Below are 16,175 nucleotides of genomic sequence, written 5' to 3'. Positions count from 1 at the left end.
ATTTTGTATATACCTACTTAAATTTGAAATTTGTGCTAATTAACGCTTCGAAAACATTTTTCCATAAATTATTCCAAATCTAAAGAGTTTTAAGGAGATGTATCACACATATTTTAAGGAGTAGTATCTCTATTTTTCACCGTTTTCAGTTTATCGAATTTGTTGATTTTACCTATTAGTGAAATATCAAACATAATAAAAAAATTATTCTAAATGTCTTATGATTGGTGCTGGTACCATAGGAGTGTGCAGGTAATTATAAAATAATGTACAGGTAGCTCGCATTTATTACTTTATTTTAAAACAACCTAAACTAAACAGGATCATCACTTAAAAATAAATGAAGCAGATAGAGTTAGACCAAGATAACTCTGCAACGATTTTGATAGCACACACAGTGCAAGTGTTATTTTAAACGTCAAACTTCTATGAAATTATGTCGTATAAACTTAATAACACTTGCACTGCGTATGCTATCAAAATCGTTGCAGACCGTGATCGTGACAGATCGTGGTCTAACTCTTATTCAATATAAAAACAAACTGAAACAAACATATATTACATATGACAAAAAAACAGGATAACAAATGTATTTATAAACTATACCTACTTAATTAATAAGTTGTTTTTTTTTTGGTCAATAAATTGGATTACTTTAGATATTTTAAGTTTTATTTCAGTCGAATTTAGCCCCGCAAATTATACCGGGTGCCAAAGGTATTCATTACACTTTGGAGGTCCTTTTCCTAATTCTGTGCCCCGCCTCCCTTATAAACTAAATGGCTTCAGACCCCCAGACCCTGTGTCGCCTCAAACACGAGGGATACAACATATTAATTCGCCTCTACTAGGTACTTAAAATTATTACGAGAATAAAAAATAAAAACTTATAGTAGACACAAAAGTATTATTATCTATTCTTAATGGGTAATAGCATAATAACAAAGAAATTGGACGACTTAAACTCATTTGACTACCGTATTTTTAGTCACTCCCGCGACATGTTTCGGAGACCTGAAACATAGACAGTTCAAGGCAACGTAAAATAGGTAGGTACTGCTCAACACTATTAGTGCTCGAAAATCGAGACTTGGAGCAAGATTCTGATTAAAATTTCTGAATCTGCTATGAATTTGATCTGTCACCTGTCAACAGTGTGATTGGTGAAGTTAAACCGTAAAATTAGTTAAATCGACGTTTAAAATCGAAAACTGGACGCCCTTATTAAACTAGATACTTACCTCTAAACTTAGGGTAACATTCCAGTTCTGACCGCAGCTGCACTACTAGTACTGAAAGCGTCGGTGTTATTGTAAATTTCCATAGTAAAATGAATGGTACTGTCGTTGGAAATGGACTGTCACCTTTATTTTAATTGTTTTACTAATATGCAATTAAAATACATACAATTAAGGTTTTTTTTTAAGAGAAACAAAAGGAAATTGGTAACATTAATATCGTGGATTTAATTTTTTTACTACAGTTACGTCAGGTAAACTTCCGTGACCGCAGCTGGTGCAATTCAGCTGAAACGTCGCAATTAAGGTAAAAACAATCAAATTATATCGCGGTATACCCGTTTGTGTAATAAAATATGTGTAAAGCGAGAGATTAAAGTGTTATAGTTACGTCAGGCTCAAAATATTAACATCAAATTCTTACATCTAAAATATTTTGTATCAAGACGAGTCTTTAGGATTGAAGAAAATTAAAACAACAAAGGTCTACACAATTTTTAACAAAAGTAGTATCAATTATTTGAGAAATAATATATGTAAAAACTTTCGTAAGTTTATTTCTTAAGATGCATAAGTTGAACATCGTAACAAGGTAAAAAAAAGTAAGTAAAACAAAGCTTCAAACCACACCTATCCTATTAACCTGTCTTTACTTTGAAAGGCAGCGTGACTTGTACCTTGTACTGACTAGAAGTAAATTACAAACTACATTGCCAGTTCTACTTAAAGGTAGAAGAGGAGGAAGAAGAATCAGGAAATGTGGATGGCTACGCAATCTTGAGGTCGACAACCTGAAATTTGGGCTTTCCAAGGAAATTGCATAAGTTTACCCAGAATTTTTCTTCATGCCAATCAATGTAAGTGTGGTGTTTAATGTAGTACCTAAGATCAGGTGGCAGCATGCCCAAAGTCTCTTTACTCAAGTTGTATCGGACGACTACCACTTTAGATATTTGATACTTAATAGCATGTGTATGCGCGTAGCGAAGCTCGTGTTCCATCCACTTAGACTGCATAAAATGATTTGAAACAAGCACAAGTGTTCGACGCGCTTTTTGGACTGAGTCCTCGATTTGACTTAATATAGGATCGCCTGGTTCAAAATCACGATTATGTTCTATAGTAGAATAACCTCGTTCTTCTAGATATTTTTTTATAATATTCATTTGCGCTAAATTTTCGTGGCAATATGACAAGAAAACATCTTTTTCCTTTTCAATATCATCATTAACTCTAAATATATAGCGACGGCAACAATTCAATTTGAAAAGAACTTGTCTTATTTGTGGTTTGCAAAAGTGCAATATCAATCCAATTGCTAACACATATAGTAGTAGACATACCAGGCCAAATGCTAGGGGCCAAATTGGGAAACATAGCCCACTTTTAATTTTTTCCATTACGTGAATATTATCAGCGCATAAAGCTTCTTTCCAATCACGCACCTGAAACAGTATTAAAAAAGGGGTCATATAAAAAACATTAAAGAACAAAATCACTTTTGAATTAAATTATCGTAATATTGAAATGAGCAACGTACAATCACGTCACGTATCGTAATCTCAAATACAAAACTATTCAGCTGTAAAGTGAAAATATCAAGGATGCTATTCTTTCGTGCGAAAAATCAGGTTATTGCATATAATGAAGAAAAATGATATACCGCTTGACTACTCGCTAGAAGCTCGTAAGCTGGCGCGTCGGAGCAGTAACAATCAAATCTGTTGCCTTTAAGTTCGACGCGGATTGTCCCTTCAGCGCTCAGCCTCCGAGCAGCACTCTCCGAGATATGCCGAATGCTGTTGTAGCTAACATCTAATGCCTGGAAAACAATACGAGTTGTAAATAATTAATAGTTAAAATATGTAAAACCAAAAAAAAAATAAGCATTAAAAATGTTGTAAACATGAACGGGACTTTTTTGATTCTGAATAATGAATAATTATTGTATAGTATAAATGTATAGTATTGTATAAATAATTCCGACTAAAACTTATGGTGTAATATTTGTAATCCAGCTTGTTTAGCAATAAGTACAACAACAAACATAAAACAAACATGAAAAAAGCAATAGTCATTTGTTTTACAATAAGCCTATGTTGTTGTTTAATCCTTTCGTGCGAATATTGAGCGTTGTGAGGGTTTCAAGGCACGAGAATAAACAAACTATGCTATCGAGTGAAACACATTTTTAACAGACCAACGCGATAAAAATACTAGCAGTAAAATACCAATCGATTCGAATCGAATATTTATCATTCAAAATCATCACTAAAGAGTCCTACCAGCCAACAAAAGGAAACAACTCAAAATTTGCATGAAAATACTTTGCCACTTTAGTGGATAAAATGTAACTTTGCTGTTTTTGAGGAATAAAAAGATCGTTTATGGTCAGGGGTCGTAGAGAAAACTATAATTTAATATAATACTAGTGGCTCTGGAGCTGTAGACCTCGCGAGCACAGCTTAATAATGTATGTATCGCTCCGCCATTTTAAAAGATTTCCACAAACTAAATCGACAAAAAAAATCTCATTATTGAACCTGCTCACAAAATTTAACGTAAATCTGTTGAAAATTGCAACCTGTAGCCTGGCCTGGAGCCCATCCGGGGAGAACATCCGGACAAACATACGAAAGTTACGAAACCATTTTTGCCCAAGCCAAATATTACAGATCGAAAAACTCACAAGCATATTAGCTACATCCGAGCCGTCAAGTCTGCTGATGCTGTTATTGGGTGCGTGTAGCTCCAGCAGCACATCAATATCGGTCGGCACGGCAGCCAGCGTGCCGGGGTCCGCGTACAACACCAGCGGGAAGGCCCGGCTCGACGCCGGCCAGCGAGGTTCCGGCGGCAGAGCCCCCTTGCATTTCACAACTGTTGCATTGTCGCGCAGCCGCTTGGAACATGTACATTCTGCGAAGGATAACACGCATTTGAACCATCGGTTTAGCTTTACGCTTATATTTAATATGCATTTTAACTTTGTGCGAGTAAAAACTTTCATGGCTTCGAAGTTATAGGTACATAATGTTATTCCTCTCACTTGTGAAGTAATAATAAAGTTTATATACATATTCAAATAATTTTTTTTTACTATTTAAATAGAATAAATAGATATATTTTTTTCTAGTACCTGGTAAGCAATCACTGCCGCTGTACGGGCATTCGGTATCGTGGTTGCTATCGCTAGGCGTCAACCACAGTGGGCAGGCACGAAGAGCCTCTTGCAGCAAGTACCCGCCATGATCACACCTCACATCACTCATTTTAATATTTACCAGTACCTCTGCTCGCTGTAAGGAAATTTTATTTTTCAAAATTTGTTTAACTACCTAACTTAACTGTGTGTTTTTGAAATATTTGAAACTGTCGGAACGAAACGTTCTTGGCAAACGATGGTCATCTAGGCTAGGCCCCTAGCTTTGCTCAAGCGACATTCTTATCGAAGTTATAGCTATATAATTATGTAGTTGACATGGCTCGATTTATTTGAAACATCTTATTACGGGCCGCTCGCGCGTTCCAGGGCTACCCAACTAACTCGGAGTTTATACATTTATACAAAGTTATTATCCTCTGTATAAACGGTTAACTCCAAGTTTGCTAACCCTAGAAGTGGCGCTAAGAACAATAAGCAAAAGATCTTATCTTCAGATAATAATATGTCCTTAAACTTTTAATTTCTAAAGTTTAAGGACATATCATTATCTGAAATTTGATAAAAATAACTATTATTAAGAAATAATCACGCATAATTAGGTAAAATAAGTATGTATTATTTTTGTACCTCGCCTGTAATTAAACGTTTTATAAAAATATAATATCTTAGTATGAGTAAGTCTGTACCTACAAAGTATGAGTATGTTTGTTTTAGACATGTATGTAGCCTATCTACTTACCGTTCGATTGTTAGAATCTTTTTGAACAGAGTCGTTGTGGCATTGTAGTTTATCGGTGCTCGATACTTTGACAATGCCTAAATTGGGATTGTTAGACAGGTCTAACATCACCGGCCCGATAATAGCTCTTTTCATAATCAGATCGTTGTACTGCAATATAAGAATCACACAACAATAATTGAATTTTTATTTTACAAACGTTTATCATAATTGCGAATTATAATTTGATAAATGTTATTCGTAATCAGCAAAAAACATAACAATATTAATTTAAACATTATTTACAAATCGGCCAAGTGCAAGTGTAATTTATTTAATGTTTATAAGAAAACAATAAATAGTTATTTGTTTTACAAGGGGGCAAAGTTGTTGTTTAACCTCTCGTGCTAATATTGATAACCGAGCAAGCGAAAGATTCCAAATTTGAACCTTGAGCGTTGCGAGGGTTTCAAAGCGCGAGGCTTAAACAAAATTTGCCCCCGAGTGAAACACAAAATTTTTCACCACACCACCCCGAAGAAAATATTAAATGTAAAATATCAAACAAAATGAAACCAAATCAAATCCAAATGAATGCTATTAAATATTTATCATCCAAAATCATCATTTAAAAGTAAATTCTAACAGCAAACATAAGAAAACAACTCAAAATTTGTATATGGTTACTTTGCCTCACATGTGAATAAAATGCAACTTTGCTATCAGTTTTTGAAGTGCAAAGTAAGCCTTTCCGAGCTGGTGTGGTGAAAATACTTTTATTGTTGTAGCGCAGTACGAAAAAATAAATAAATTAAGCATACGAATTCAAACACGTCTAACGATAGAGCATTAAATTCAGTTTAGGTTAAAAGATGAGAATTGCGACCCTGACAAAATGTAGGTACCTAGTGCTATTTGTGCATGTAGGTTAGGTTAGAACTGTTGTTGCCCCAACGAACAGGCACTGCTATGTATATCTGCTATCAGTAAAATATGTACCTACTTACAAATGTACAACTGCGAATCAATAAATAGAATTTTATCAAATTGCTACGAGGAACATAATGATATATGTACCAATATGTACATACTTGTAGAGTCTGTTCGGCAAGAGAAAAGTCTTAGAATGTATTGGTTCCCATACATTCCACGACTCTTCTCTTTCCACACAAATCACACAAACTCAGAAGAACTTAAATCCAGTAGGATTTGACAAATAAACATTTTTGGTGCAATAAAAAATTGTTTTTAATTTTTCAGTAAACCAAATACAAGTACCAAAATTTGGTCAATTTTTATGAACAAGCGTCCAGTACAGATTAGAAGTAGAGCGGGCAAGGCGTTCAAATTGTTCACATATATGTTAGCGGCCTTCCAAAAATAAGAGTAATAATACCGCATTCTTATTTACTTGTGTTCATTTATAAAAAGTAAGGTGATTGAACTTCCCAATTTTACTTTAGTTAAAATAATTAAACAATTGTGACGTCACTACCGGTCAGCCCACCTCACCTGACGAACAGGTGGAAGTGGTCGAGATTGGAGGGGCGATGGTCTAATAAAAGGCCTTGCACCTCATTAAAGCGACCATTATTATCTGAGCAACCTTAGGAGTAAGACCTTAACAGCCTATGATGACAAAAAGTGTCCTAAAAGTGTATTATTGTCATTTATTGTACGATGGTGCTACTAATATTACTGTAAATAGCTAAAGTGCTGATAGCTTAAAAAGTGTGCTGTGTAAAGTTATAAATAAACGATAAATATGAGTATTTTACAACGAAGTTTCTTTTCTACAACGAAGACCTCAGCCTTCCTACTACGAGTTACCACGATTAGCGCTCAAAAGGAAGCCGAGCCCTAACATCAGAAGTGCGCAAGAGAACCTGAAACGCCATGTGGATTGGATGAGCAACAAGTTATATTTGCTGCATACATTAAAACACAATTCAACAACCGAAGAAGAATCAACGTGTTGCCAATTATCAGTGGCCAATTTACGACACGAGCAGTAACTCATTTGGTTAACGTTTTAGTAAATGTTGTTGTACACAATATTATCTGGTGAGACGCTTTCATTTTGACAAATTTTAAGTTTGAATTGATTTATTTCAGAAAAAAAAAAATGCATGTGCGATGAGCGTTGTGATTAAATATACTTAAAGTAACCACAAAAATGGTACTGGGACATCTTAATACTTATCTATACAAAGAAAACTTACTAAAATCATCGCCAGTGGTTGTTATTCTTGTAATGCATTCTAAATTCCGTATAAAACACAATAAGTCACACAGTAATCGAGTAATAAAAGCAATCAAAATCTTTCACAACAAAGCAAAAACTAATGATAAAAAGAGATAATGTAACTTTATATCACTACATCGCCAGCCACTCACATTTAAGTAAACATTTAACATGGAATTATGAAGGCACATAGCTCAAACAAGTTATCTACCCACATAATCCTAGAATTGCTAACTTGAATGATAATAGTAAAGTAATACCTATTCAATCTTATTTGTAACCGTGATTACAAGCTTTTTGATTTTTTTTTATGAATGACATTAAGATAATTTAACGGACAACTTTTAAACATTTATTTCTACTATTTTTATGTGGGCGATAAAGGGCTGATATTATGATGAGGGTGATGAAGAAATTAAACATATTTTCTTGTTAATAAATATCATTTATTCTATACAACGCTAACAAAATATTTATTCTACGTGTATTAATATATTACGTTTATTAGTAATTCGCCATACTTTACGAGCGAAATCGTTGCATAATTATCAAATTTTTATCGCATATTTTCGAATCAATTTATTAAGTATGAATTTTGAATATTAATCCACAATAAGTAACATAATATCAAATTACATAACTGATGCACATTTAGTATACCGCGTAAATCAATATCTCTCAGTAAAATCCATCAGAATACAGCTTGAAAGTCAAACGTTTAAATAAAACGGTACAACCAAAACGTACGTAGAAATGTCAAAATTCTGCTTATTTTATTTTGCTCAACTACGATCCATTTCACGGTGTAAGTAGCTGTACTGTTGTTAAAAGATATCACCTCCAAATACATTTACTTTAATATATGGCAATGTTATGAATATCATTATGCATTACATTCATATATATAAACAAAATTAAAAAAATATATATAGGTACATGTGATCAGTATTAATCATACTTTATTTGTATGTACTGTAATAACATTAGTTGTACGTTAAGCAAATAATTAATATTTTATTAATAGAAATAACATGTGTGATAAATAGTAGCCTCAGATTTCTGTGTTTTGTTGTAGAAGTACGTGTTGTTGTGGCGCCGCCCTGCTTTTGGATTCTAACACACATCAGGATTTACAACAGGAGGAAACCGATTTAAATACAAAGATGCAAAAGAGACATTAATTTACGAGTGTTTAAACTTAACGTTATGTAAGTACGTATTTAAGTAGCAATGATTCAAGTGATCAGAGGAGACATAATGATATGTTGTAGGTACTTGTGATTTATGATTACTTATCTCGTATTAGTCAACTACACTAGGTACTAGTTACAATAGTAGTAGTTACTTATCAAGTTACAAATTATCATGAAGCCAATCGAAATCTGACAGATGTCCTTTACATGGTAACACAAAATGACAAATCATAAATCGATTCATTAAGGACAAAGTACAAAATCACAATATTGTCATCTCTTTAAAACAGCCAATATTTTGCTATAATGATACTTATTACAAAAAAAATGTAGAGACCATTTAATGAAGAATACCGTTTATTACCAATCCAACCACATAATGTTTTTTTTTTTTTGGAAAAACCCTTTAGCATGCCATAGGTAATATTCAGTCATGAATGAAAATATGAAAATTCCACACAAGATAAAAATCCGAACAGAGTGATTGAGTGAATATCGCTTTTTGAACTTTTACTATTGTATAATTTTTGCAAATTCAATTTAAGATCCTACGTGAACAACTATCTATAAAAACAACCACGTTAAGTAATGTGTGTGCCACTTACTTAGATTCATCAGAAGGATCTAGTCTAGTAACTGGGCTATTGAAAGATTTGAAAGTATAAACAGTTGCCACTTATATGGATGGTTCAGAGGGATTAATCCAATAACTGGGCCGTTCAATAAATGGGAACCATAGTCTGCCGGCCACTTGCTGTAACGAATCTGAAGGGCTTCAGTGACTGGGCCGTCCAACTAACTGGTTCCCTAAGCTCAGACTTTATTTTATCTGCCACTTGTTTGGATCGGTCATACAGATTTAGTACAACAACTGGGCTGGTAAATTAACTGAGCATTCCTTATTTTTAAACCGATTACTCGAGCACGAGTTTCGGCTCATCAATTGATCCTTCTCATCCTAAATTCAAGTTAATCTTTGTTTAGCAACGTTCAAGACAGGTTCAACTTCGTGTTTGGTCTTCATGTGTAATATGAGTTAAGAAATAAAGTACAGAAATTTAAATAGTATAAACAATAATACAAACAATTTATCATTCCAAACATCAAAGAAATACTATAGCTTTAATTTGAACTTAAACAAATTAATAACAGCTTCTATTAGAAAATATTTAAAATAGCTTTTATGATAATATAATATTAAATTAAAAGCACTTAAACTACCCCATCGTGCAAATCCATTGTGTAGTGTTGTGTTTCTCTTCTTATTTTTTAAATTGATCATTAACGCTTTTTGGATGAGGTGGAGACTTTAAACCACAGTTTTTTTTAGTATTCTCATCTTATGTAAAGCTTATGATGCTTACTTAGTCTTTGTTTAGAAGCGTTAAACTTCATGGTTGGTTCTCATATATTAATGAGTTATATTGAATCAATAAATTCCATAAACAAATTATGATCATTTAATCACTTTAGATACCAAAGAACTAATTTTAATAGAATTTCACTTACCTTTAGTAAATAGGAAGTATACTGCGTAGTGTCACTAAATATAACTAAACCCAAGATTTACAATTCAGCAAATTTAATCAATCGTAATAATCGGTATTAACCGACAAAAGATGTCAAAAAAAACTACACTTAGGTACATAAAAACTTAACTAAATGCATTATAAAAGAAGGCAACCGGGAGGTTTTTCTTGGCGCTTCTTTTCCACCAGAGCCTTTCCGAAGCGTCGGTAAACTCATTTTTCCTTTGGCAAAAATAAAAACATACAAAAAAATATTAAAAATAGAAAACCAACATTAATTTAAAGGTACAAGCAAGTAAATTTCTTTTTTAAAGTACTTGTGAATTAAAATGGATTGAAAATAATTAAAACATTCAAACCCCTAGGATCAATTCTATTATTGAATTATCACTTGATGTCAGAATGACCGAAGCAAAAGTCATAAATAGCCGTGTTAGCGGGAACTAAACAATAATTTTATTACACTGTTTAAAATACATTTAATTTTTATTTCCAAGTGTAATTCATTTACAGTTAAATGTAACATTAATCTAAAATCATAAGAAAAAAATCATGATCGTACATAAGACAGAAACATTAATTATGTTGAATCTTTGTTAACATAAGTTAAAATAATCGATAATTCATAAAAAAAAAAAAAAAAATAACAATATGATACCTGCTGTATCTGACATACAAATCAAGCAGTAAACTCAATGAGCCGTTGTAATTGTTTTAAATCAATCTGTACTTTTACTAGTTACAACTTAATTAATACGAACACTAAGTGTCTCTGAGCACGAGCCACTGGTCAGTATGGCCGTGTTAGCGGCTTTCCAAAAATAAGAGTAATAATACCGCATTCTTATTTACTTGTGTTCATTTATAAAAAGTAAGGTGATTGAACTTCCCAATTTTACTTTAGTTAAAATAATTAAACAATTGTGACGTCACTACCGGTCAGCCCACCTCACCTGACGAACAGGTGGAAGTGGTCGAGATTGGAGGGGCGATGGTCTAATAAAAGGCCTTGCACCTCATTAAAGCGACCATTATTATCTGAGCAACCTTAGGAGTAAGACCTTAACAGCCTATGATGACAAAAAGTGTCCTAAAAGTGTATTATTGTCATTTATTGTACGATGGTGCTACTAATATTACTGTAAATAGCTAAAGTGCTGATAGCTTAAAAAGTGTGCTGTGTAAAGTTATAAATAAACGATAAATATGAGTATTTTACAACGAAGTTTCTTTTCTACAACGAAGACCTCAGCCTTCCTACTACGAGTTACCACGATTAGCGCTCAAAAGGAAGCCGAGCCCTAACATATATTCCTATTTTCTTAACAACAAAGTTGTACTCAAATCATCGTGCCCGCTTAGCTTCCGCTTAGTGCTGTTTCTGTTGCTGCGTACCTTTCCGCTGTACATAATGAATAAACTCACAGTAAGATCTCCAATGTTGTTATCTTGAAGTTCAATCTTCATCAGCTCGTCGTTTTCAACCCAGTCTGGGCAGATTCTGGTTGCTTTCGTTTTGACCAAATCCAAATGCTGCAGCGACTTTGGCCACTTTGCTGTAAAGCGTTAAATTTTGCTGTATTATCATAGCTATATATGTATATGGCCTATATGATGTTATACACCGATATGTATCTCACATTCAGCAGAAAGTACATCAGCATCACCGCACAGCGAGCCCAGGGGGTTGTAACGGGCCACTAGCTTCTGCAGACGTGGCAGCGAAGACACTGCGTCTAGAAGAGTAGCACCGTCCAAGTTGTTGTTTGTTAGGTCCAGCATCGTCAGCCATTTCAGCGGTGAAAACACGCCTCTGTAACATACGTAATTTTTGATACATACGAATCCAGTACCTATGGCCTTTTATTTGAAGCCACGCCGTTAAATATTTGTTGAGACTAAAGGTACTATGTACAGTAGGATAGAGAAAAAAATACATAGAGTGCTCACTCCATACACCAGTTTTGTTACCAAAACGACTATTATTTTCGTAGTCGACATCTAGCATCGAGTAGCGGAATTATCAGTACTGCTACTTGACAATAGATGTTCCAACGACCGAAAAGCCTAATACTCAACAATTTCAGCTAATATTATAACCGGATTAACCGGAACTCTATTTTCAACTCCTTCTGCTTTTAATATTAGTTGTAAATTGTTGTTTAATACAATTATCGTGAGTTGCGACACTAGAGAATTCGAGTATCAAGTAGCGGTACTGATAATTCCGCTACTCGATGCTAGAGGTCGACTGCGAAAATAAAAGTCGTTTTGGTATCAAAACTGATGTATGGAGTGAGCACTCTATTCTTACTATATTTCTCTATGACAGTAGTAAATAAGTAGAACAGTGAAATTGACGCTCATATTGCTTTATGTGTAGGTATATATACGCACCTTGGTACGGTCAGCTTATGGTGATTTATAGTAAGACTGGTTAGATTTGCTCCCTTGAACACATTATATGATAGGTTATTAAACCCACAATACTGGAGATCAAGACGTTTAATAGAAGAGCCATTCAACTTCCCAGTTAAGCTGCTTGAATTTAGCGGTACGTCTATTAAAGTTAGGCTTGTCAAGTTTCGTAACGATACATTAAATTTAGGTAGAATTAAGGGCTCGGTTCCATCTTTGGGGCTCTCTAGGATGAACAGAGTTTTCAATGAGAGTAACCGCTCCAACCAAGCGCTGCCGTTCCCTAGCTTGCTTACTGCAGCTGGCACTTGCGCGTACTGTAGAATTAGGATCTCTAACTTATCAGGGAATTGCATAAATGCTTGCACATCCGGAATCACATTTTTAAGCCTTAACGTGAGTAGTTCTGCAACACCGCTAACGAAATCTTGTGACGGTCGTGCTGGTGGGTTTTCACGGCCATCGTTCTCAATTATAAGTTTGTTTATTGGCATATCACGCAAATGATGTCCCTGTAATCTAGGTTCCGCGGGTTGTCTAGTGAGCCGTAGTGTCTTAGTCAGAGTGATATTCCATAATTGAAATATGTCGTAATATGACATATTCCGGTCGGGAGCTTTACAATTGTAAATTTCAACTTCTTCCACATCATCTTGTTCAGTCAGGACTGGTAGGTTGTCAATTAATGAAAGTGGTATCTCTTTGCACCTCAGGAAGTATTTTTCCGATGGCGTGTATTTGATTTCTATAAGTGTAGATCCTGCAACGGAAAGTATTTAAGGTTGGTCAAGAAAGGATTGGGATGTAATAATACCTATTTTGTCTGAAAGTTCGGAATTTTAGTTTGTGTTGGTAAATTATATTATATTGGAAGTAGAGGAACCCTCCTAAAATGTTTTAGGGACAATTTTATACAGATCAACTAGAGTCAGACCAAGAATAGTCTGCAGCGGATTTGATAGCCCACGAAGTGCAAGTGTTATTTTAAACGTCAAACTTTTATGAAATTATTATGTATAAATAACACTTGCACTGCGTGGGCTATCAAATCTGCTGCAGACTTTTTTTGGTCCGACTCTACCCAAACCAGTGTGTAAGTGTAGCCTAAGAAAAAAAATCGCGCATGTCAGCGCAATTGAGCGCCATCTACAATGCTGTTAAATTTTAACCACGAATTTGCCTTGTCTAATACAACCAATAATACAACCAATAAATGTTCAGTTTGGGGCTAAGTCGATTTATATAAAATTTTGTTCAAATAATGTTCGTAATAAACATACAAACAAACAAATGACCTTACAGCGATTTTAATTCAAACAAACAAGACTTGCAGTTTCTTCGGCAGGGTCACTATCGACTGAGAAGCCGTTGAATAGATGTCTATTGGCTATGTGCGAAGTTGGTGGTGGCATGCGAGTCATGCACGTAGCGAATATCATCCGCTGCCCCGGAGCTGTAGCCAGGATGACAATTGTTTATCGACAAACGCCAGTAAAAGTAAAAAAAAAATTAGGATGTTACATTTTTTATAGTTTCAATTTTCTGCGTTTTCTAGAAACGACCGTCACTGATAAATATTTTTATTCGACCAATGAATACGATAATCAAAAGGACACAACATTCGCTCACCATTGATCAAGTAGTGAAATAAGTCTGTCGAAGACTTTTCTTTTGAATAAGCACAGGCGCTGTTTTTGGGGCAGACGGCGGGTGGGTGGTCCACATCGTAACCTCTAGCAACTCCCAAGCTTGCCAACAACACTGACACGAGCACAACACTCAATACGCGTCGCATAGTAGCTCGCACAAGTTACAAAATGAGGAAATATTGGCGATGTTAAATCAGAGTCATCAGGTGTAATCAAGTCACTTTGGAAGTAGGTACCTAAATATTATACATATGACACACCGAATCCAATTTCCTAAGTGCATGATGTGACACTTGTAAATCCCATACGAGATGTTTTCCTGTCTATCTAGGACTTTATGCCACATATTGACAGCTGGAAATGGCGGCGTTTCATAATATGCCTAGAAATTTCATGATCTGGCGGATTTTACGATCGACCATGATATGGCAGCATCAGCTCGTCTATAGCCGTAACGTCCTCAGCCGTGTCGTGCCATAACATGCGTAAATATACTGATGATGCATAAAGTCTGAAAGTCACTCTGAAGGTTTTTCTGTGACACTAAAGAACCTTGTGTTGTGCACAGGGGGCCTAGCCAAGTTCTCAATATTTCGCAGAAAAAGAAACGTAACGCTATTGTCTTTCTACGAATATCACTCTTCCATTTAAGTGCGATAGATACAGCAGGGCCCTTTATCAAAAAACTTACAATTTACAAGAGACAAGTTACAAGACTGTAGATTTAAAAAGTTTGTGTACCAGAAAACATAATAAGCGACAAATTTGTGTCATTTATTTTTAACAAATATGTAAATTCTAGGAATAAATCTACATTTGACATAATAAACACCATATCGTTACGCGTTGTTAAGAATGAAGTTTGTAGATTGTAAACCTGTAGTTATTTTATACCACATCGGTTGCAAACAAGCATACGGCCCGCCTGATGGTAAGCAGTCATCGTAGCCTGCAACTCCAGATATGTTACATGTGCGTTTCCGACCTTTTAAAAACCTGTACACTCCTTTTTTGAAGAACCCCTGTAGACCCTCGGGAAAACCTCGGAAGGGAGCTCATTCCACAGCCGAAGCGTCCGCGGGAGGAAATTCCTCTTAAATCGCACAGTACGCGACTATTTAGGTTCTAGGGTGTGAGGATGAAAACCCTGCCGAACGGCGCGCAGTGTGGTGATAGAAAGCGGCCGTTGGCATCATGTCAAACAATTCCTCAGAGCACAGCCCATTGTACAAGCGGTACACAAGGAGGCCAAGTCTCTCCTTAGACTTAAAGGTTCAATACCGCTTGTGAGTTTGGGATCATCGGCGATTCGTACAGCGCGCCTTTGGACTGAGTCGAAGGGTCCAAGCTGGCATCCAGGTGCTCCTGCCCAAAGGTGACAGCAGTACTCCATATGGGGTCTGACTTGCGATTTATAAAGCAGCAGTCTTTGCCCCGGAGTAAAGTATCGCCTCGTTTTATTGAGCACACCGAGTTTTTTGAATGCCAGCGCAGCCTTACCTTCCAGGTGGCTACGGAATTGGACGTCACTGGAGATGTCGACACCAATAATCCCAATACTAATGGGGTTTTCTTAGCGGTGAACGCGCAAGCTTGTGTCTTGATGGGGTTGAATCGCACTAAATTGTCCCGACCCCACACCGAAACCCTGGATAGAGTGCTCTCAATGTCCGACACAAGCTTTTCACGACTCTCCGGCACCGCAGAACAAGGGATATTGGCACGGCCTGTGTAATAGGCATCCCCAGTACTGTCTGCATAGCAATGAATGTCATCGATAGACAACATGTCATTGATGTGCAGCAAAAACAGCGTTGGGGATAGCACAGACCCTTGCGGAACGCCAGCGTTAATGTCCATGCTATCGGAGCAGCTTCTGTCTACTACAGCTCGTATGCATCTGCCGGACAAAAAGCAAAAGGATCTGAAATGTATGTAATAGTAATAATTATGCATGTAACACATTATCTACATCGTAACAATATGTGGACTTGTACACTTGTAAAGTTTTTTGTGATA

At 35.6% G+C, this 16,175-nt stretch overlaps 1 protein-coding gene across 1 annotated transcript; it reads right to left on the bottom strand.

Annotated features, from left to right (window-relative positions):
- Window positions 1–508: 508 nt before the first annotated feature.
- On the bottom strand, window positions 509–14,382 carry LOC134799553 (protein toll-like). The gene is made up of 9 exons (XM_063771990.1): window positions 14,137–14,382; window positions 12,487–13,267; window positions 11,730–11,902; window positions 11,515–11,645; window positions 5,144–5,293; window positions 4,378–4,537; window positions 3,928–4,157; window positions 2,902–3,060; window positions 509–2,683 (listed from the first exon to the last, which is right to left on the bottom strand). Exons 1-9 carry the CDS (start codon window positions 14,300–14,302, stop codon window positions 2,006–2,008), a joined length of 2,628 nt encoding a protein of 875 aa, XP_063628060.1. The 5' UTR covers window positions 14,303–14,382; the 3' UTR covers window positions 509–2,005.
- Window positions 14,383–16,175: the final 1,793 nt, after the last annotated feature.

This window comes from Cydia splendana, chromosome 2, assembly GCF_910591565.1.
Source record: "Cydia splendana chromosome 2, ilCydSple1.2, whole genome shotgun sequence".
In the NCBI taxonomy this organism is placed as follows: Eukaryota; Metazoa; Arthropoda; class Insecta; order Lepidoptera; family Tortricidae; genus Cydia; species Cydia splendana.
Note: the sequence above shows the minus strand (reverse complement) of the source record. Positions and strands in the feature narration are given on the sequence as shown.